The sequence below is a fragment of the Oreochromis niloticus genome, linkage group LG14 (assembly GCF_001858045.2).
Source record: "Oreochromis niloticus isolate F11D_XX linkage group LG14, O_niloticus_UMD_NMBU, whole genome shotgun sequence".
Lineage (NCBI taxonomy): Eukaryota > Metazoa > Chordata > Actinopteri > Cichliformes > Cichlidae > Oreochromis > Oreochromis niloticus.
In genome coordinates this window covers 28,637,714-28,659,936 of record NC_031979.2, presented here as the reverse complement: position 1 = coordinate 28,659,936, position 22,223 = coordinate 28,637,714, and the positions used below count along the sequence as shown (strand labels likewise).

The following is a 22,223-nucleotide window of genomic DNA, read 5'->3' as shown; positions in this document are numbered from 1 at the left end:
CCCTCATATTAAATCTTTTTGAGTAATAATTTAAAAAAAATATTTCGTCACGTCGTTATGTGGCCGCAAGTAGGGATGACATGGGCCGCCAGATGGAGAACCAGGCATTAGAACCTCTTAATGCGTGTTTTGTTTTGGTTTCCACTGGCGTGGATTTACCAAAAATAGAGAGGGCATAGGCTAACATATGAAACAGGAAAAGACCACCGTGTATTTCATGTATGTTTCATCGTTGTATTTTTACTCAGTTGTATATAGCATTTGTATTCTGTTTTTATCTTATTGTATATTTTATTCTATTTTATTCTACTGTATATAGTATTTTATTTTATTCTATTCTGTACAGTTGTGTACTGTATTTATTCTTATTTTATTTTATTCTAATTTTTGCTTCATAACTTTTGCACTGTCCGCTTCCTGCTGTGACAAAACAAATTTCCCACGTGTGGGACTAATAAAGGTTATCTTATCTTATCTATTTCAACAAAGTAACTGTATTCTGAATATCACCTTTTTAAATGGTAACTGTAGCAGAATATAGTTACTCATATTTTGTATTTTACATGTACCGGCATTACGTATTTATTCTGTTACTCCCCAATACTGATCATAGCAGGCTACCAGAACCGATTCTCAATCCTAACTTTCACTAATGCTGTGATGAGTTCTGAAACGGACTGAAACTCTTTAAATAAACCATTTATCTCCACATGAGCAATTAGCTGTTGTATAACTAATCTTTCAAGAGTTTTAGAGATAAAAGGAAAGTTATATTTAGCTAAGACAGCTGGATCAAGTGATTGTTTGTTAAGTAGTGGTTTAATTGCTGCCAGTTTGAATGCCTGTGGTATGTAGAAATAAGTAGAATTAAGTTGATCAAGGTTCATTGAAGGTTGAAGCATTATTTAATGATCCTTGTTGTAGTGGGGTCTAATAGACATGATGGTTTGGAGGAAGTAATTACTAAAGTTAACTTAAAAAGGTCAATCTGTATGTTTTAGGTTTTCTTCAGCATTGTATGTTTCATAATCTTTGTTTCATCATTCTCTATTGGTATCAGTTTTGTGTTATGAGTGTTTGACCTAAGGGTTTTCTTAGAGTCTTTTGTTTTCAGGTTTCATATTTTCTTGTAGTAGCATTTCTTACTTTCAGTTTGTGAATCCCTGCCTCACTTGTGTTTCCGTGTCTGGCTCGGTCTTGTCTCCATGTCTATTAACCTTTCTGTCTTCCAGGTCTTGCCTATGTTTAGTTCTGTCAAGTCTAAATGTCTTAGTCCCAGCCTCAGTGTTTGTTACTTCTTGTTTTATTTTCATACTCCCCTGTTTTGTGTGTGTTATGTTTAGTTTTGCTTCCCCATGTCTCATTAGTTAGATTTTATTCACCTGTGTCTTGTGTTCCACACTGAGTTTTCTCTTTTTAAGGTGCCTTTTTTATACTTTTGTGACTGATAGGTTAGTGTTAAGTAAATCAGAGAATTAACTATTCATTGAGAAAATTATTTGGACTAAATCTAATTAAAAGCCGCTCCAGTCAAGTGCTGAACAATTTAAGAAGTAAATTATTTTTGACTAAATCTATTCGAAGAATGGATTCACACAGTACACACAAAAGAAATGCTTTGCACATTCAGGTAGCATTGTTCTCTTCAATTTTATGTGTGAGGTGTTGTGTTGCCAAACAATAATAATAATTTGTGTTGACAGAGAATAGTTGATGGTCAAACCTGGAGACCTGATATGTGCAGTAGTTTTATATTTTAGTACTTGAATCGAACTGTTGTACAAAATGACTCCCAAATGCTTTTCCTTTGGTGACATCTTCCGGTCGTGACATTCCCTTTTGTGTTACAGTTTCACCTATAAAAATCAGCTTGTGACAGCACACACCTCAGATGTGTTTTACTTACCGCAGGGATGGTTTGGTAAAATGACTCTCTTATGTCTTGTGACTTGCTATCTTTAGGTATTATAGATGTATGTCATTATATTATCAACAAGCACCGTGAATATTTAACTCAATAGATATTCCATTTATAAAAGCTGTGAGGCTGTTTAGGTTGACATCATTTAAACTTTGGTTTAGATAGTGTGTGTGTGGGGAATTTGGTTTTAGAATCTATAACCATATATATAATATTATATGACAAGTTCTTAGAATTTTAGGCCTCTCCACATTTGAAGATATAAAACAACAGAATATTTGCCTAAAAGTGAGAAATACATGGCATCAAATAACTCAGTGATTGGTGGTCAGTTGGCAATAAACAACATCAATAATCGGGTCATCATAGTCCAGGTATTTATCTCAATGTTTCTTTGCATCAACTGTTTGCTAATCACAACATTTTTTATGAAGGATATATTTTACACAACTATGCGTTACATCTTATTTGCTATTGCACTGTTGTCTGATTCACTTTTTTTGCTAATAACTAATGTGTTGCTCATTTTGAATTATTTTAGTTTCACCATACAAGTGTGGTTGTGTGTTATTATATATATTGTTTTGGCTGTGTACACATTTGTCACACCAGTTACTCTGACAGCAATGACCCTGGAGCGTTACGTGGCCATTTGCATTCCCCTCCGTCATGCAGAACTGTGCCGAACACAGAGAGCTCTGCACTTCATCCTGATCATTCATGGTCTGAGCTCTGTTCCCTGCATTGTTATTCTGTCTATTTTCTTTGCATCAGCCATCCCCAGCTTCTATACCCAGAGCAGAATTTGTGCTGTTGAAATGTTCATTTTTCAAAGATGGCAGGATCATCTTAGGTCAGCTATAAGTCAGCTTTATTTCTTGATTATGTCCATCACTATTGTTTTCTCATATGTGCAAATAATGAAAGTGGCCAAAGCTGCATCAGGAGAGAATAAGAAGTCAACATGGAAGGGGCTCAGTACAGTGGTTCTTCATGGTTTCCAGCTGCTGCTGTGTCTTATCCAGCTCTGGTGTCCATTTATAGAGGCTGCTGTCCTGCAGATTGATTTTATGTTATTTATCAATGTGAGGTACTTTAATTACATAACCTTTATTCTTGCTCCCAGATGTTTGAGTCCTCTAATTTATGGCCTCAGGGATGAGATGTTTGTTAATGCACTGAAATACTACGCTCTCTGTGGCTTATATAAGAAACATTCAACAGCTTTTTGATTTATTATGTTCTAATGTATTCCAATAGAAATACTCATAGATTTCCAGTGGTTGAAAGTGGTACTGATAAAGATGGCTATTCCATTCACTCTGCTGGTCTTATACTTAAACTGATGTATAGTATCTGACCCTTTTTATCCTTAAATTGTTTTTAGTTTGGCAACAGTGTAGATTAGGAGCAGTTAAGTTGTTGTAAAAAATTATTTTAATTATTTACTTATTGTAAAATTTATTGTACTCATAATTGTAACTGCTTCGAACAAAAGACATTTAATTGTTACATGTATTTAGTTGTTACAGTAAAAAATGTACTGAAAATAAATCATTGCCATACATGTCCACTGTCCATTGTTTTATTTAACTCCGTGTAGCCTCAGTCTAATGCACTTAAAGTGGCTTTACATTTCTGACTAACAGGCAATACTGAAATGTTACTTATATTGGATGTCTTCTTGTGATTGACACTGTCAGCTTCTGTGAGGAGGTCAGTCATTACTGTGGCAGGTTCAACTAAGAACCAGCATTTAGCTTTCACCCAGTTCCACCAGTCCTGTTTATTAAAAAAGAATCAATTCATTTCTTTAGTGTTGATTATTGTATCTCATTTTTCACATGCCTTTCTGTCCTCTTTAGCCTATCTACAACTGGCCCAAAGGGAAGCAGCTAGGCATTATTCTTACTTCCTATCACTAGGGTTCCATCAAAGTCAGAATAGATTTTAACATTTTATTAATGACATGTGAAGCTTTACATGGGCAGGCTCTTGTGTACATAGTAGACCTGCTCAGATCCGCAGCAGGCCTGTGCAGTCATAAGCTCAGGATCTGTTAATTGTTAAATTATTTTAAATCTGCGGGTGACCACACTTTTCAGGTTTTAGCTCAAACCTTGAAAAAATGCACTTGTTCCTTTAGCCCAGAGGTTCCCAAAGTGTGGGGCCCGCCCCCTAGGGGGGGCGCAGAGCCATTGCGGGGGGGCGCGGTATGAAAAGAAAAAAAGAAAAAAGAGAGCTTGGACAGTGCTAGCATAATGGACAGATTTTTGGACTCCCACACAAACGCAAAGCAGGAGATGAAGCATCGCCAAATATGTTTCCAAACCAACTTCCTTCCAAGCCAAAGACTAGAAAATATGGTGAAGCATATCTTCCCTTTGGCTTCACCTGCACAAGTGCCAAAGTAGGTCTCCCCTGCAAATAGTTTTCTCTGCGTCGGGAGCACGCGCTGGGCTCTTCAAATCACGGCCAAACAGTATCCAACAATGTTGATTTTTAGTTGACAAACACTTCTTGTAATAACTACTCCTGAAATTTTGGACATGTTAACTCATTATACAGTAAAGTTACAGTGGGATACAAATAATATCAGGCTGATCCTGCCACGATTTGTTCCCCCGGTTCAAATCACGGACAAACAGTATCCCACAGCTGTTTTTGTTTTTGAACCCATTTTGCACAGAGAGGCATTTTTTGAAAAATGTATTGATAGCAATGTTGAAAATTATTACACAGGAGAAAAACAACTACACGTAAAATAATTACACCGTGACGCCTCTGCCTTTCTAAATGCAGGGACAGTAACTGCGTGTGTATATGTAAGCGTGTAAAAACTGCAGATAGATTAACAGTAACAGTATTTTGTCTCTATCTGCCATTCTGCAATTCATCTCATGTAAACAATAACGTGGCGCACAGCGTGACGTGAAAAGAGCCACATACCTTTGTCGTTGCATGACGAACTCTGTAATCCTCATCCACACATAAACTTAAAAAAGGAGTTTTAAATAATCTCCGTTTTCGGTGAATCGCAACGCCGTTTACGTGTTGACGAAAGGCCCAAACGCATAGAAACAGCTGAGTTTTCAAAAATACCCGTGTAGGTGTGGACGTAGCGTAAAAGAGTTAGTAATGTATTTTATTACTACCTGTAATTGACCCTGTGCACGAGAAAATGCTAACTTCCTGGTTTGAGACCGGATGTGGGGTTGTACATTTCCGGTAGCTTTACTTTGCAGTAAATCGCTACTGCGAAAATATTCTCTAAAATCATGTCCAAAACTCGAAAATGGAAAGATCGCATTAAGTTACAAAGAGCAGAAGGTGGGAACACAAACCACTGTTGTGTCACAAAAAATCTAATGATCGATTTTGACGTTTAAAGAGTTTCAGTCGATCGGTTGTTTACATCACTCAACACAAGCAGAACTGCATTACTGCAGCAGAAGACACATCGTCCACATTCAGAAGCACATCTCTGTATAGTGATTGTTCTTATGGTTTAAACAGGCAAATGTTCAGCATTCAAACTACAGGTGAACAATAGTCAAACCAGATGTTTCCCCGTTATGTCGATATCAGCTAGTCAAGTACAGACCTACACAGCATAACAAACTGTGAAAAAAGCCACACAAAAAAATGAATGATTGCTGGTAAGGGTTTCTATACATTAGTATGTATGAAGGGTATGTTGTGACTTACCTTCAAAATTACAGTGGTCCCTTGCTATAACGCGGTTCACCTTTCACCTCGCTGTTTCGCGGATTTTTTAGTGCAAGTTTTCATGCTTATTTTTACGTCACATTGTGTCCTGCGTCCTGATCGCTGCAGACCAGTGGTCCCCAACCCCCGGGCCTCGGACCGGTACCGGGCCGCGAGAGTTGAGGCTCAGGTGTGAAATGTATGGTTTTCAGGGTTTTTATCGGTTTTCAGCATTATTTTGTTATCGTTTTTATCGTTAACTCGGTTTTCCTGGGTCTTTTCACGTGTGTTATGAATAAATCTTCTTTTTTTCGGTACCGGCACTAGTTTTATTTTGTTGTATTTATCCGCGACACCTTATTGCCGGTCCGTGAAAATATTGTCGGGCATAAACCGGTCCGTGGCGCAAAAAAGGTTGCATCGCTGCATCAATCGCTAGCAGTGTGACTCTGAAGTGCAGTACTGGATGTCCACGATGTCCACGCATCAAAATATAAAATTGGCTACTTGATTTCACCTATCGCTGGTTATTTTTAGAACATAACACCCGCAATAAACGAGGGACCGCTGAGAAATATAACATTTGAATCCCTTTTCTCTTTTGCTCTGAGGCCCGGGGAAAAATATCGACAAGTCGATGAACATCATTTACAGATATATTGGGTAAATGCCCAAGACATCTATAGAAATGTAAATCGCCGCTTGATTCATTCATTTGCTTAACTTGTTTTGGACCGTAAACAAGGCGCGAATAGGACACTGGAAACAAAGCTCCCCACAGGAGTTTCCGCACCGGAGGTAGCATATGCTAACGTGCACATAGTCAATTTATTGCCGTTTACTTGTATTTGCTTAATTGTTTACTAAATGTTTGAGGTGTGAAATAAACCGCAATGGAGTTTGTAAACAAAATATGGGTGTGTGTGTTTGGAGGATGCATTTGTAGGGGGGGGCGAACATTTTTCTTGTAAAACAAAGGGGGGCCTGGCAAAAAAAAGTTTGGGAACCACTGCTTTAGCCAATCTGGATGGTTGAATCAGTGAAGAAGTCAACATGGAAAGGGCTCAGTACAGTGGTTCTTCATGGTTTCCAGCTGCTGCTGTGTCTTATCCAGCTATGGTATCCAGCGGTCCTCCAGATTGATTTTATGTTATTTATCAATGTGAAGTACTTTAATTACATAACTTTTATTCTTGCTCCAAGATGTTTGAGTCCTCTAATTTATGGCCTCAGGGATGAGATGTTTGTTAATGCACTGAAATACTACGCTCTCTGTGGCTTATAAGAAACATTCAACAGCTTGTTCATTCTGGTTAATATATTCTAATAGACATATTAAGACATTTATAGGGATGCTTGGAGTTGTACTGATAAAACTGGACATTCAGTTCACTTTGCTGGCCTTATATTAAACTGGTGCATAATGACTGACCTTTTTCTTCCTTTGATTGAACAACATTTGTGTGCAAATAAGACATTATACTTAGGTTTCTAACTTCTTTAAACAAACAAACAAAAAACCCATTTAGTTGTTACAATGAAAAAATGTCCGAAAAATAATTGCTGCTGCTCATATTGAATGTGTGTCAGAATGATTAATAGTGCAATGTTCATTTCTGTTTGAAATGTTTTATCGAACTTTGTGTAACATCAGTCAAATGCCATGACATTGGCTTTACATTTTCTGGCGAACAGGCAACAATGCACTGATACTTTGGCACCAAATGGACTTGTATTCTGATTTGTTCCACTATATTCCTCATTTTGCGTTGTGGTGAACCATTTGTAGCATATAAGCTCAGCTATTTTAATAAAATGAAAGTTCATGACCGAAACTTGTTTAACAAGTAAGCCGAATTTACTGTGGCATCTTCTACTCCTCTGCGTGGCCTGTAAACAAAGTGCACGGGAGTTAGCACTTGTGCAATTTTCATCAAACATTTCTATCACAACTAAGGTAAAAGCATTTGGAAACAATGACTTCATAACCTTACAAACTGTTCAAGAATTTCCATCACAGCTAGTGTAAAGGCAATCTATTTTTTCTCAGTACATGCTTTGCAAGTAAAGCGTTATTGATATATAATGAAAAAAGGACTCAGTTTTTGTGCACATGATTTGAATAAACAACAAGATGATAAATTTAGTTAGGAGCACCAGTTATTTCAGTGGACACCATATAGAGTGACCTAACTGCTGTTTTTAATTTTCAGTAAGTTGGCCAGTTTGAACCCATATTATCTGCAACCATATTGTTTACTGATTCCGTTTGATACCTTTGACTTTCTTTTTTGAGGTTTTTACAAAATGCAGGTCAGTAAAAAGGAATTGAGTATCCAAAGAAAAAAATGAAAGTACTTCAGAAAGCCCAGAGAACTGTTGCTTACGACCAAACTAGCAGTACTTCTGATCTTATAAGTCGGGAATCATGAGAAATCTGAATCTTGTGACTGTATTTCATTGAAAAAAAAACTGGCCTGTGTAGCTCCACACAGCTCCAGTCAAGTACTGAACAGCCAGCAGCATTTTTTCAGCATTTTGTTTTTTTTCAAAGAACTGATTCCAGTTATCTGGGACATTTGGGACAGGCACAAGAAATGCTTTACATATTTATAGTGGCAGTGCTGCTTTCTTTTATTAGTTTAGACTATGATAGCTGTGAGGTATTGTGATTTCAAACAATAAATTGTTTCTAAGGAGACAGGTAAGAGTTGATGGACAAATCTAGAGACCAATTACATGCAGTAGTTGTGTATACTTGAATACCCAAATGCATTTCCTTTGGTGACATCTTCCGGTCGTGACATTCCCTTTTGTGTTAGAGTTTCACCTATAAAAATCAGCTTGTGACAGCACACATCTCAGATGTGTTTTACTTACCGCAGGGATGGTTTGGTAAAATGACTCTCTCATGTCTTGTGACTTGTTATCTTTAGGCATTATAGATATATGTCATGTCATATCAACATGCACTGTGAATGTTTAACTCAATAGATATTCCACTTATTTTTACTGTGAGGCTGTTAAATTTGAATTTATTTTAACTTTGGATCAGATACTTTGTGTGAGATTTGATTTTAGAATCTAGAAACCAGACATGCATTCATATATGTAGGTAAATTCTTAAGATCTCTCCATATATGAAGATTTAAAACAATTTGCCTAAAACTAAGGAATATATGGCGTTAAATAACTCAGTAATTGGTGGTCAGTTGGCAATAAACAACATCAATAATCAGGTCATCATAGTCCAGGTATTTATCTCGATGTTTCTTTGCATCAACTGTTTGCTAATCACAACATTTTTTATGAAGGATATTTTTTACACAACTATGCGTTACATCTTATTTGCTATTGCACTGTTGTCTGATTCACTTTTTTTGCTAATAACTAATGTGTTGCTCATTTTGAGTTATTTTAGTTTCACCATACAAGTGTGGTTGTGTGTTATTATATATATTGTTTTGTCTGTGTACACATTTGTCACACCAGTTACTCTGACAGCAATGACCCTGGAGCGTTACGTGGCCATTTGCATTCCCCTCCGTCATGCAGAACTGTGCCGAACACAGAGAGCTCTGCACTTCATCCTGATCATTCATGGTCTGAGCTCTGTTCCCTGCATTGTTATTCTGTCTATTTTCTTTGCATCAGCCATCCCCAGCTTCTATACCCAGAGCAGAATTTGTGCTGTTGAAATGTTCATTTTTCACAGATGGCAGGGACATCTTAGGTCAGCTATAAGTCAGCTGTTTTTCCTGATTATGTCCATCACTATTGTTTTCTCATATGTGCAAATAATGAAAGTGGCCAAAGCTGCATCAGGAGAGAATAAGAAGTCAACATGGAAGGGGCTCAGTACAGTGGTTCTTCATGGTTTCCAGCTGCTGCTGTGTCTTATCCAGCTCTGGTGTCCATTTATAGAGGCTGCTGTCCTGCAGATTGATTTTATGTTATTTATCAATGTGAGGTACTTTAATTACATAACCTTTATTCTTGCTCCCAGATGTTTGAGTCCTCTAATTTATGGCCTCAGGGATGAGATGTTTGTTAATGCACTGAAATACTACGCTCTCTGTGGCTTATATAAGAAACATTCAACAGCTTGTTCATTCATTAGGTTCTAATGATCCACAGATTTCCAGGGATGGTCAGAGTTTTACTGATAAAAACAGACATTCTGTTCACTTTGCTGGTCTTATATTAAACTGGTGCATAATATGACCCTTTTCACCTTTCTATTGTTCTTATTTAAAATTATTTCGATAACAGGCAGCTTGCTTTGTGTTATTGTAGAGTCTTTTGTGGTGATTTTGCACTATATAAATACAACTGGACTGAATTGAAAACGCAGTTCAGACAATAACATTTGTTTGTAAACAAAACATGTTGTACTTGTGATTGTAGCTTCTTTAAACAATAAAAAAATATTTAGAATAGAATAGAATCAACCTTTATTATCCCACAAATGAGAAATTTGGGTGTTACACAGATCTTATAGCAAAGGGAATATAAAATATAGAAGGAAGACACAATGCGGTCCTATATACATAAGCAACTGAAGTTCATATATGCACGTAACAATGTACAGAAATATGTATAAAAATTGTACAGAGATAAAAAAAAATGTTAAACTGTGTTATAGAGTCTGAAAGCTGCTGGTACCATACCTGCGGTAGCACTCCTTCCTACACTGTGGGTGTAAAAGTCTACTGCTGAATGAGCTGCTCAGTGCTCATACAGGTTCATGTAGAGGATGGGAGGTGTTGTCCATGATGGATCTTAGCTTAGACAACATCCTCTCCTCCCCAACCTGCTTGATGGACTTCAGTGGACAGTCCAGGACAGAGCTGGCCCTCTTGACCAGTTTGTTAAGTTTCCCCCTGTCCATCTCTGCCATTCCACAAATCCAGCAGACCACAGCGTAAAAAATAGCAGATGCCACAACAGTGTCGTAAAACTTCCTTAGCAGAGTCCTGTTCACCCCAAAAGATCTCAGCCGCCGTAGCAGGTGGAGATGCGTTAGACCCTTTTTGTAGAGTGCAGTTTTGTTTGTGGACCAGTCCAGTTTGTTACCGAGGTGAACACCCAGGAATTTGTACTCCTCTACCGTTTCAGTGTCCAAACCCTGGATGTTCACTGGTGTAATAGGGGGTGGCTTCTTGCTGAAGTCAATCACCAGTTCCGTCTTGCTGGCACTGATGCGAAGATGGTTCTGTTCGCACTAGCTAAAAAAGTCATTCATGACCCCCCTGTATTCCACTTCGTTTCCCACCAACACCTGACCCACAATTGCGGTGTTGTCTGAGAACTTCTTGAGATGGCAAGTCTCCATGTTATAAGGATAAGAGGGTGAAGAGGAAAGGTGCGAGTACTGTTCCTTGTGAGACCCCCATGCTACAGACTACCACCTCAGACACAGTCCCTCAGCCTCACATACTGGGGTCAACTGGTAAGTAATCAACAATCGGGGGCGACCGTGGCTCTGGGGATTGGGAAGCTCATCTGTAACCGGAAGGTTGCCGGTTCGATCCCCTTGCTCTCTCTGTCCTGGTGGTTGTGTCCTTGGGCAAGACACTTTACCCTACCGCCTACTGGTGATGGCCAGAGGGGCCGATGGTGCGAAAGGCAGCCTCGCTTCTGTCAGTCTGCCCCAGGGCAGCTGTGGCTACAACTGTAGCTTGCCTCCACCAGTGTGTGAATGTGAGAGTGAATGAATAGTGGAATTGTAAAGCGCTTTGGGTGCCTAGAAAAGCGCTATATAAATGCAATCCATTATTATTATTATCCATGAGGGCAGCTGATGGTCCATTCCCGCTCCCTGCAGCTTCCCCCTTAGAACTGAGGGTTGGATTGTGTTGAAGGCACTGGCGAAACAAAAAACCCCCATCATTCTCACAGTGCACCTGGCACTCTCCAGATGAGAGAAGCAGCAGGTAGATGACAGCGTCACGCACTCCGATGTTCGGCTGGTAGGCAAACCTACAGTGGGTCTAGGTCTCTCCCAACTAGTGGGCGAAGGTGGTGAAGTATGATCCTCTCCATGGTCTTCATTAGGTGTGAAGTCAGTGCAAAAGGTCTGAAGTGGTTTAGCTCCTTGGGGTGCATTGTCTTTGGGACTGGCACCATGCAGGAGGTCCTCCACAGAATGGGGACTCTCTCCAGACTGAGACTCAGGTTAAAGATGTATGTGATAACCTCACAAAGTTGATCTGCACAGTCCCTCAGAAGTCTGGAGCTGATTTCATCCAGACCCCTGGCCTTCCTGGATTACATCTTCCTCAACTGACTCCGCACCTGGTCAGGTGTGATGGAGAGGCTGCAGTATAGGGTGTGGGTGGGTGGCTCCTGGTGACTGGCATGGGGGGAGGAGGCAGTAGAGTGGTTGAAGGAAAAGGGGGGCAGGTGAGGTGCATCTGATGTCCTTGGTGCTATGGGGGGTTGCAGAGATGTGTGAAGAGCTCTAGTGGATGGGAGAGGGAAGGGCTTCTGGATCAAACCTTTTTAAAAACTGGTTCAATATGTGAGTGAAGTTGGCCCCCCCACCTTCTTCAAATCTAACAAAAGTGGTATCAAATGTTTGTGCTACGTTTGTGCTGCAAAAATAAAATAATGTCTTGATGTGTGCTTAATCATCCAGGCAAGTAAATCCCAAAAGGTTGATTCTGTTCATCTGGACATTTTCAGTGGGAGAAAATTCTCGTCACTCATCCAAATGACTTCTTCAGTCTCAGCTGACAGTAGGTTTCCCCAACCTTATAAACAGTACATGTACAGTGAAGAGAGATGTTACATCTGTCTTCACTTGCATCCCAGTCAAGGAAGCGTCGGAGGTAGTTCGTAAGAGATTACAGGATCACCCTAACCTCAGCAACAGGACCACTCTCAGCACTGATCAATTGTGTTTGCTTTTGGAAATGTGTCTTTATTCCACCTATTTTGCATAAGGGTCAGTACTACAGGCAGAAACTGTTAGGATGCCTGGGTCGTTGACCCAGGGTCTTTGGGTTTATTATATTATTTATAATTTCTAGTCTTTGGTTTCTTTGAGTTCTGTCTTATGGTTTATGTCTCTGTCTTCTCTAGTTGCTCTGTCTCCCCTGTCAGCTGTATCCCCTTGTCTAGTTCGCGTTTCTGTGTATCCTTAGTTGCTATATCCCCGTGTCCAGTCAGTGTCTGTGTCTGCCCTGGTCCCATGTCTCTGTTCCCTCTGTTGTAGTGCCTGCCTGTGAGTCTGTGTCTGTGTTATGTTTCCTGTTTTATTTTGAAGGTCCATGTCTTATGTTAATATATCTGGTTTTGCTTCCTTGTCTCGTTAGTCCTGATTTGCCCCAGCTGTGTTTCCCTCCTGTTGCCCATTCCCTGATTGCTCCTCTATGTATTTAAGCCCTGTGTTTCAGTTTGTCATTGTCGCGATCTACCGTTTACTATGCTGTGTGTTTCTGTCTGCTTGCCTGAGTTTATTTTGCACTTTGGAAGTTTGTTACTTTGAGTTCAGTATTAAAGCTGTTTTTGAGTTCACCTTTTTGTCTCCGAGAGTCTGCACTTTGGGTCCTCCTTACCACCACTCCTGCCTGCACACAGCCTTAACCTAACAGAAACATGGGTGTGCCATGGGTTGCCCAGTTTCACCCATTGCGGCCAATTTGTGCATGGAGGAGGTGGAAAACCGGGCTTTGTTATCTGTCACGGCAGGTTAAGCCGATGTGTTTGGAAACAGGACCCAAAAGCAGAGCCAGAACTCAACTTAAGCCAAAAGAGAGTAGTAGAGCCCTAATAAAGGCTAAACTGAGAACAGGTTATGACAACTATGAAACTGTGACCAAACTATAAAAGCTATGATGAGACTATGGCGTAGCACAACAGACGACCTGACAATGAAACACAGAAAACAGAGGACTTAAATACACAGGAGGTAATCAGGAGGTAAACATATGGGGAAACAGCTGACTGAAATTAAACATAATGATGTCACAGGGAAGTGAAGCTAACCACAATCACAAAAATGCACCAGACTCTTTCAGAATGTAAATCATGAAATAGAGAAAAATACAATAATCAACAAAATGAAACAAAAATACACAAAAAACTGGGTCTCAGACCCAGTACCGTCATGGTTCCTGGGTAGTTATCCTACACAGGAACACCACCAAGTCATGGTTCTGGTATGTGGATGACACCTGGGTGAAAATCAAATCTCAGGACATACCAAAATTTACAGATCACATTAACTCCACATTCTCCTCCTGAAGGCCCGCAACACTGCCTTCAGGTCAGGAGATGCACACGCCTACAGTACAGCTAGGGCTAAGCTAAAGAGGGGTATCAAAAAAGCCAAACACCATTACAAAAAGAAGGTAGAAGAACACTTCTCCAACTCCAACCCCCGACGCATGTGGCAAGGACTCCAGACCATTACAGACTACAGGACCACCAAACCCTCCCCTGCATCCTCCTTCCTCAACAAGCTCAACAACTTTTATGCTCATTTTGAGCGAGGGAATCCAACAACTACAACCAAAGCAGACGTGGCGCCGGACCACCAACCACTGACTCTCTCCCCCACCGATGTAGGAGCGGTGCTGAGCAGGATTAATGTCCACAAGGCTGCAGGTCCTGATGGCATTCCCGGGCGTGTTCTCAGAGCGTGTTCTGGGGAGTGTGCAGGAGTGCTGACAGACATATTGAACCTGTCCTTGGCCCATGCTGTGGTACCGGCCTGCTTCAAATCCACCTCCATCGTCCCCATACCCAAAAACTCCAACACATCAAGCCTAAACGACTACCGCCCAGTAGCCCTCACCACCATCATTACAAAGTGCTTAGAGCGGCTGGTCCTAGCACACTACAAATCCTGACCCCCCCCCTGACCCCCACCAATTCGCATACCATCAGAAAAAGAGCACAGAGGATGCAGTCTCCAGTCACCTGGACAACAACAACACACACGCCAGAATGCTGTTTATAGACTTCAGTTCAGCGTTCAATACAACCCTCCCCTCACGTGATTGTTCTGTAAATAGTTTGAAATGTTTATTTAAAAATGCATTAGCTGCATTAAAAAAAATAGCTACAAAAAACTTTGTTGTTTGCTAAACTGAGTTACTTTTTGGAAGAAGTAACTATATAATTAATTGCCCAGCATTGGTCATTATATACTATATTTTGCAGACAGAGAGTTACAGGACTCTCTCCCAGACCACAGACTCATACTCATAATACAAGTCAGAGCTTTACGGAAAAAAAAAAGAGAGAAAGAAAGTTGTGTCTTCGAAATTGGAGTTCAAGTTATTTTCAGTTCCAATAGTCTTAAAATACTACACAGGTCAATGACTAGATTTTTTTTTTACATTTTCATTGTAAATGGGTTAAAGTAGTTAATTAAAGGTAGTCTAATATAAATGCAACTGCTGTAATTTGATTTGATTTTAATAAACCATGTAACTTGGATGGATTCGATGCTGGCGTGACCAGCAGGTTTAGGGAAGTCATTTATGGGGTCACATTCTGACCCCACACACACCCACGCACACACACACACACACACACACACACACACACACACACACACACACACATACTTACACAACGCACAGGCAAGGTACTCTTTGGTTGTATGTATACATCATATGTTAATGAACCTATGTATATTCATGTAACCTCAATAAAAGAGCAGTGTTACGAGGGAGCGGACAAGAGCAACTGGTGTCAAGTGGAAGCAATGACACTTGGCTCGGGCCTCCCTTGTATACGAGGGTGTCTTATGCTTTTTGCTGTGTAGCTGAATTGTCTTGAACGTTCCAGCGAATAGGTTTATGCTACAAACCTATCACAGAGAGTCGTGAAAACTGCCCAGCGCATCACCGGAGCACCACTTCCTGCCATACAAAACATCTACCCTTCTTCCTTTTGGGAGGCGCTACAGGAGCCTCCGGACTAAGACCACAAGGTACCGGAACAGCTTCTTCCCTACAGCTGTCAGACTCCTGAACTCCTGACATCTGACCAACATTAAACTCATGGACTGAACATACACATACACACACACAACAGACAAAACAAACAAATGGACAACTGTACCCTCATACACACAACAATTAATCATTATGAATAATAATAATAATAATGATAATAATCATTATGAAGTGCTTGTAATGGTTAGTCATGCATCAAATCATTTGACCTTTACATTTTCATTAATATCTTTAAAACAGCAGCAGCACAAACGACAATTTCTGGTTGACCTCTGATGACCTCTAGAAATTTTTATTAATCTCTTTAAAATGATAGCAGCACAAACAAAAACTTTTGCAGCACAAACCAGCACAAACGTAGCACAAATGTTTGACATCAATTTTGTTTGATTTGGGTGATGTGGGGGGGCTGGTTGACCTTTTGACCTTTACATTTTCATTGATATCTTTAAGACAGAAGCAGCACAAACGACAATCTTTGCAGCACAAACCAGCACAAACGTAGCACAGTTGACTGACATCAATTTTGTTTGATTCCATCAGTGTGGGGGGGCTGGTTGACCTCTGATAACCTCTAGAAATTTTTATTAATATCTTTAAAATGAAAGCGGCACAAACGAACATTTTTGCAGCACAAACGTAGCACAAACATTTGATACCACTTTTGTTAGATGTGAAGAAGGTGGGGGGGGCCAACTTCACTCACATTGGTTCAATCTATTAGCCCAAACCTGACTATCCAGGTCCTCAGGCTCTGGACCCCCTCTGCTCACTGTGCTCCGTCCAGTGATGGTGTTTAGTCCTCTCCACACACCTCTGATGTTGCTCTGCTGGAGCTGCTCCACCAACTTCCTCCTGTAGCTGTCCTTTCCCCTCCTTATCTCTCTCGTTAGCTCCTTCTGGACTCTCCTCATTTCCTCTCTGTCTCCAGATCTGAAAGCCCTCCTTTTCTGCTCCAGCAGAAAAGTGGGCTGCATATTACCTCCCAGTCTGTAGTTTGGAAGCAGTCTTTCAGTGCCATGCTCACCTCTTCACCTCTGAAGAGGTGGGGGGGTTACCATGTGGTGGGGGGTTATTTACACACCAAAATTATGTATGAGGGAACCAGATCGACCAGGTTATGGTCTGAGGGCACCTAGTTGGGAGAGGGGTGATGACCTATATGGATCCTTGGTATTTGCATACAGTAAGTCCGGTGTTTTGTTTTCTCTGGTAAAACAATCCACATACTGGGTGAAAGTAGGAAGAGTTGAGGACAAGGAAACATGATTAAAATCCCCAAGGATGAAAAGGAAAGCTTGGGGGTGTGATGTCTCCAGCTGGGACACTACTGTGTGAATTGTCTTGCATGCTGCTGCCGCATCTGCCGCTGGCAGAATGTAAACAGTTATTGCGATGACTTGCGAGAATTCCCGCAGCAGGTAATACGGTCGGATGCTAACCGTTAACAGCGCCACAGCTCGTGTACAGCACCACTCCTTAACACTGATGTACCCCAATTTACACCATCTCTCGTTCACATACATCACAATCTTTTACTTACTGTTTTACTTTTTTTTCTGACTAACAGACAACACTGCACTCATACTTTGGAATCCAAATGGGCTAATATTTTGATAAGTATTTGCTGAATGACATTCCTCATTCTGCCTTTAGCTAACTTTCCATTTATCTCAAAAAATCTAGAAAGACTATGTGTGAAACAGCTAACTGCTTATCTGCAGAGGAACAGTGCAAGGGGATGGGGCTCCAGGGAATCCAGGGAAACAGGGTAGGTCAGCCACACACTGTGATCTGCTGGTCACTCACAAATGCACTCACAAACTTACTCACGTTCACTTCCAGGGAAGAAGAGGGACGGGTCCAGGAGGTCTATTCACAAAGAGAAACACAGGTTAGACTGAAGACAACACTGATGGAAGAAATGAGCTTAGTTAGAGCCAGGACTACACTGACGAGAGTAGTACAACAATCCAGCGATGAGTAGCACCAATTCGTTGCCCCAAGAAGTTGCAGGAACAGGGAGATAATGAGCAGCAGTGGAGTAGATCAGTGGTCCCCAACCCCTGGGCCCGGTCCGTGAGTCATTTAGTACCGGGCTGCGAGAGTTGAGGCTCAGGTGTGAAATGTATGGTTTTCAGAGGTTTAATCAGTTTTTAGCATTATTTTTTATTAATTTTTATCGTTGACTTGGTTTCCCTGGGTCTTTTTTTTTTTACCGTGTATTATAAATAAATCTTTTTTTGGTACTGGTTTTATTTTGTTTTATTTATCCGCAACACCTTAAAGGCCAGTCCATGATAATATTGTCAGATATAAACCGGTCTGTAACGCAAAAAAAGGTTGGGTACCGCTGGAGTCGATGACTCGCACATGTGTTGGGCCAAGGCAGGAACCCATAACAAGTTCAACCCAGGCAGAGAGGGGTGGAAGAGCGAGAGAGAGAGAGAGAGAGAGAGAGAACAACAACAAAAACAAAAACACAAAAACAATAGTCCAGCTGATGACCCCTGGGAAGGCATCCCTGACCATGACAGTACCACATCATCCCAAAAGAGCACAATGATCTTCCCATATACTGCTGGCTTACTTGTGGCTCCTAGGATATTCAAAAGTAATATGAGAGGCAAAGCCTTAAACTCTCAGGCCCCTCTTCTGCAAAATCAGGACCAGTTCAGATTTTGGAGAGAGACCCCCCTCTACTTTCAAGGTTAGGCTCAAAAGTCTCCATTTTTATAAAGCTTTTAGTTAGAGCTGGAACTACCACATCATCTTCCCATAATTTAGGTACATACTGTGTATTTAAAGATTTAACCTCTTGGGACCCAAACTCTTTCATGGCATGCATTTTTAATTTCTCTTTGCTATTTGGGCTGATTGGGACCTGCTGAATGTAAAAACAAAGAATTACGTGATTTTTTTTACCTGAGTTTTGTTTTGGAGAAAAATGAGATCCACATATGAGGACATTCGCTTTAAATTTCGATAGGACAGTGGCAGTATAATGTGCTCGTAAGTGGATATCAGGCAATTGTAGAGCAAAATTTTGTATTTTGGTCTAGACAACCCAAAATGTGATGTCCACATACGTGGACGCCAGGTCCTAGGCGGTTGATGAAAATATAATAAAATAAAGGTTTCAGTTTCATGCACAAAATTTAAGTAAAACCACAGATAAGTCTATGAAGCTTACTTAATCTTGAGGAGTGAAAGACTTTAATCACATTATTAAAATATGGTAAGGAACATGGAAGCAATATAGTGTGTTGTTGTTCTTTGGAAAGGCCTGTTAATGTTTATTTTGCAAGCCACACTGTTTAGCCATCTTGTTCCCTATTTTAGTTCACATGCTGGAACTTTCTGTTTTAAACTTCTTACTGCAGATGAGACATTATGATTTCTTTTGTGCATGCTGAAGATTTAATTATCCCCCCCCCTTTTTTTTTTTAGGGTAAATTTTTACCTCTTATGAGTGTCGGTGTCCCACATTGATGTATAGTTAATCATTTTGAATATCATGAACCATGACTTTTATTCTAAAGCCACAACGAGGCTGACTTTTGCTTTCTGCTGCCTTACAGTAGACACAAGTCTAGAGTAAAGCTGCAGTAGCAGTAATAGTTGCAGTTGCAAAAGATTACACCTCTGTGGAAAAATATCTCCCAAATGCACAGTGACAAAGAGCTGTTGCTGTCTCTGATTTGATGTTTCACTTTTGCTGTAGTTGGTCTTAAAGATTGTTAATACACAGCCCGTTCTATTGTAGCAGCATACAACACAACAAAGACCATGATTTGTGCACCCAAGCTTTGCAGCCGAGGGGATAATTTGGTAAATTGTGTCTCTTGTGTCCTTGATAGCTGATACTTTTCTGTTAATTTTATGGTTCATATGGCTTTACTGTTTTTAGAGTTCACATTTAAGCTTTCTTCCAACAAACACTGCGGCACTTTATTTTAGACTCCTCAGCAAGACAAAGTTCACTTTTAAATATCTAAGACCTTCGAACATTTCCGTAAAACACAGTATGGTGTTCAATTACTCACTCATTGAAGGAAAAATGCCAGGAACTAAACTCAGTGATCGTGTTATTCTAGTCCAGGTTTTTGTGTCAGTTTTTCTTTTCATCAATGTTCTTCAAATCACAACATTTTTTATGAAGCAGTTTTTCTACACAGTCATGCGGTACATCTTATTTGCTATTACATTGCTATCTGATTGTCTGTTTTTAATAATCACGAATACCACACTTCTTTTAGGCCATTTTACAATCACCATACAAATGTGGTTGTGTGTAATTATATTTATTGTTTTGTCTTTGTATACATTCATCACACCAGTTACTCTAACAGCAATGACCCTGGAACGCTACGTGGCCATTTGCATGCCAATGCGCCACGCAGAGCTGTGCTCTACACAGAGAGCACTGCAATTCATCTTGATCATTCACAGTCTCAGCTCTGTGCCCTGCATTGTTGTTCTTTTCATGTTCTTTGCATCAGCAAACCCCAGCTTCTATTTCCAAGGAAGAGTATGTTCTGCTGAGATGTTAATTATCTACAGATGGCAGGCTCATGTTAGGTCAGCTGTAAGTCAGTTTTACTTCTTGATTATGAGCACTACTATTGTTTTCTCCTATGTTCAAATAATGAGAGTGGCCAAAGCTGCATCAGGAGAGAATAAGAAGTCAACCCATAAAGGCCTCAGAACAGTGGTTCTTCATGGTTTCCAGCTGTTTCTTTGTCTCATTCAGATGTGGTGCCCGATCATAGAAGATGCTGTCTTTCAAATTGACCTAAATGTATTCTCTACTGTTAGGTATTTTAATTATATAACATTTATTCTTGCTCCAAGATGTCTGAGCCCTCTGATCTATGGCCTCAGGGATGAAAAGTTTTTTTATGCACTAAAATACTCAACTCTCAATGGCTTGTTTAAAGTGCAAATATCATTTTAAATTATCAATTTAAGATAATTACATTTGAGATTGTTATGTTGCTAATGCTGCAAAAAAACAAAACATCACCAATAGCATATATCACACATGGGTTTATTGTCTGTTGCACAATTTGTTTAAATGTTTTTTTTTTATTATTTAGTCATTAACTACTCTACATTATCTGGCAGCACAGAAATGTGCTAATCAATAAATGTATGTAATTGATTTTGTACTGATGAGCAAAGTCTTCCCTGTATATTTGCCAAGAATAAATTATATATATACTATGGATGTGTTTCTGTCAGTGATTCCAGGAGCACTCTGTGACACTGAACATTTTAATCAAGAGTAATCACTATCCGTGATAAAGTGCATGCACATTCTCTACTTAAAATTAAAATGTGAAATTGAGTTTAAACACAATTTTAATTTGATCATAATTAAAAGTGTAAACCCATCTAGTTATTTTAACTTCAAATTCTAATGTTTTCCCTACACTGTGGTTCAAACTAACACTAGATGTGATGTTGATAAGGTAATTTAGTCTGACCTACAAGAAGCACGATCTCTAGCCCAAAAATAAATGTTTTCATTTGTGTGTATTGCTTTTTAAAAAAAAGTCTTTCTTGCTAGTGTCGTGAATACACATACGTCTGTGTTTGTATATGGTGCATACTATGATATATACCATACACATTGCGATACCTGTGTGTCCACAATGGGTTTTTCTCTGTATTTATTATTGTGCTATCTACTGTACAATATAAAGCGCCTTGAGGCGACTTTTGTTGTGATTTGGCGCTATATAAATAAAATTGAATTGAATTGAATTGAATGTCCAGCAGTGTCCAGAAGACTCGAGGCAGTCCTCGTTTATTTATAAAGTGTTTCCAAGGAGCCAAATATTTTTGGAATCTTTTGAGGTGGTCTTGAGTAATTGTTCTCCAGGTTCTATGAATGTTTTTCAAAGTTTACAAATAACTTTAAAAAAATCAATTTTAAAAAGTTAACTTTGTCCCTATTTCTTTAATTAAATCTATATAAAAATTCCAGGTATGACACAGCTTGACAGGCTGCAAAGGAGACCGGCTTAGACGTATGTAGGCATATGCACTGAAAAAAAGGGATTGGCCAACTCTTTGATTTACGTAAGCATCTTGCGTGTATTTAACATAAGTGCATCATGCTTTAAAGTTAAGTGTAACTATATAGTGTAGAAACTACATGATATGCAGAGAGGCTAGATTAAATTGTTCATTTCATGTTCGAGTGAAGTAAGTCAATAACTTTCAGTCTCGTGCGCTTTGGATCGTGGTTTCAGGAAGGCATCCATCTCAGTCAAATCGAGCAGCCGCTTCTACTTTTTTTTTGGTATACCGAAAAAAGTAAATTGGGTGGTTGTTACATTAAAAAAGTCTAACTTGTAATTTAAACACAATAATTTCATGTTTCTATGAACATAATTAAATCATGAAGGATCTGTACAAAATTCAACAACTTAATTTGTCCTTGATGAGATGACATGATACAATCTAGTAAGAGTGGTTAGTTGCTGAACTCATGAAATTCACAAGATCGCACGAGATGTCAAACTGCAGGAAAACACTGGAGTTATAAGAGGCAGACAACTACACACACACCACGTGTATGCTATTGCTATTTATTGTGGTTTAACCTGTCA

General features: G+C 39.7%; 3 protein-coding genes across 3 annotated transcripts; all 3 read left to right on the top strand.

The window, feature by feature from the left end:
- Nucleotides 1-2,220: 2,220 nt before the first annotated feature.
- On the top strand, nucleotides 2,221-3,245 carry LOC100709548 (odorant receptor 131-2-like). Its single transcript, XM_013264526.3, has one exon. It carries the CDS (start codon nucleotides 2,221-2,223, stop codon nucleotides 3,151-3,153), a length of 933 nt encoding a protein of 310 aa, XP_013119980.2. The 3' UTR covers nucleotides 3,154-3,245.
- A 5,563-nt stretch (nucleotides 3,246-8,808) lies between these two features.
- Nucleotides 8,809-9,756, top strand: LOC100709280 (odorant receptor 131-2-like). Its single transcript, XM_003455921.2, has one exon. The coding sequence runs from the start codon at nucleotides 8,809-8,811 to the stop codon at nucleotides 9,754-9,756; it is 948 nt and encodes a 315-aa protein (XP_003455969.1).
- A 9,907-nt stretch (nucleotides 9,757-19,663) lies between these two features.
- On the top strand, nucleotides 19,664-20,560 carry LOC100709009 (odorant receptor 131-2-like). The gene has a single exon (XM_003455920.3). The coding sequence runs from the start codon at nucleotides 19,664-19,666 to the stop codon at nucleotides 20,558-20,560; it is 897 nt and encodes a 298-aa protein (XP_003455968.2).
- The last annotated feature ends 1,663 nt before the right edge of the window (nucleotides 20,561-22,223 follow it).

Bases quoted from the DNA above. Each gene is read 5' to 3' on its own strand.
- LOC100709548 (XM_013264526.3), top strand. From the start codon at position 2,221: ATGGCATCAAATAACTCAGTGATTGGTGGTCAGTTGGCAATAAACAAC.
- LOC100709280 (XM_003455921.2), top strand. From the start codon at position 8,809: ATGGCGTTAAATAACTCAGTAATTGGTGGTCAGTTGGCAATAAACAAC.
- LOC100709009 (XM_003455920.3), top strand. From the start codon at position 19,664: ATGCCAGGAACTAAACTCAGTGATCGTGTTATTCTAGTCCAGGTTTTT.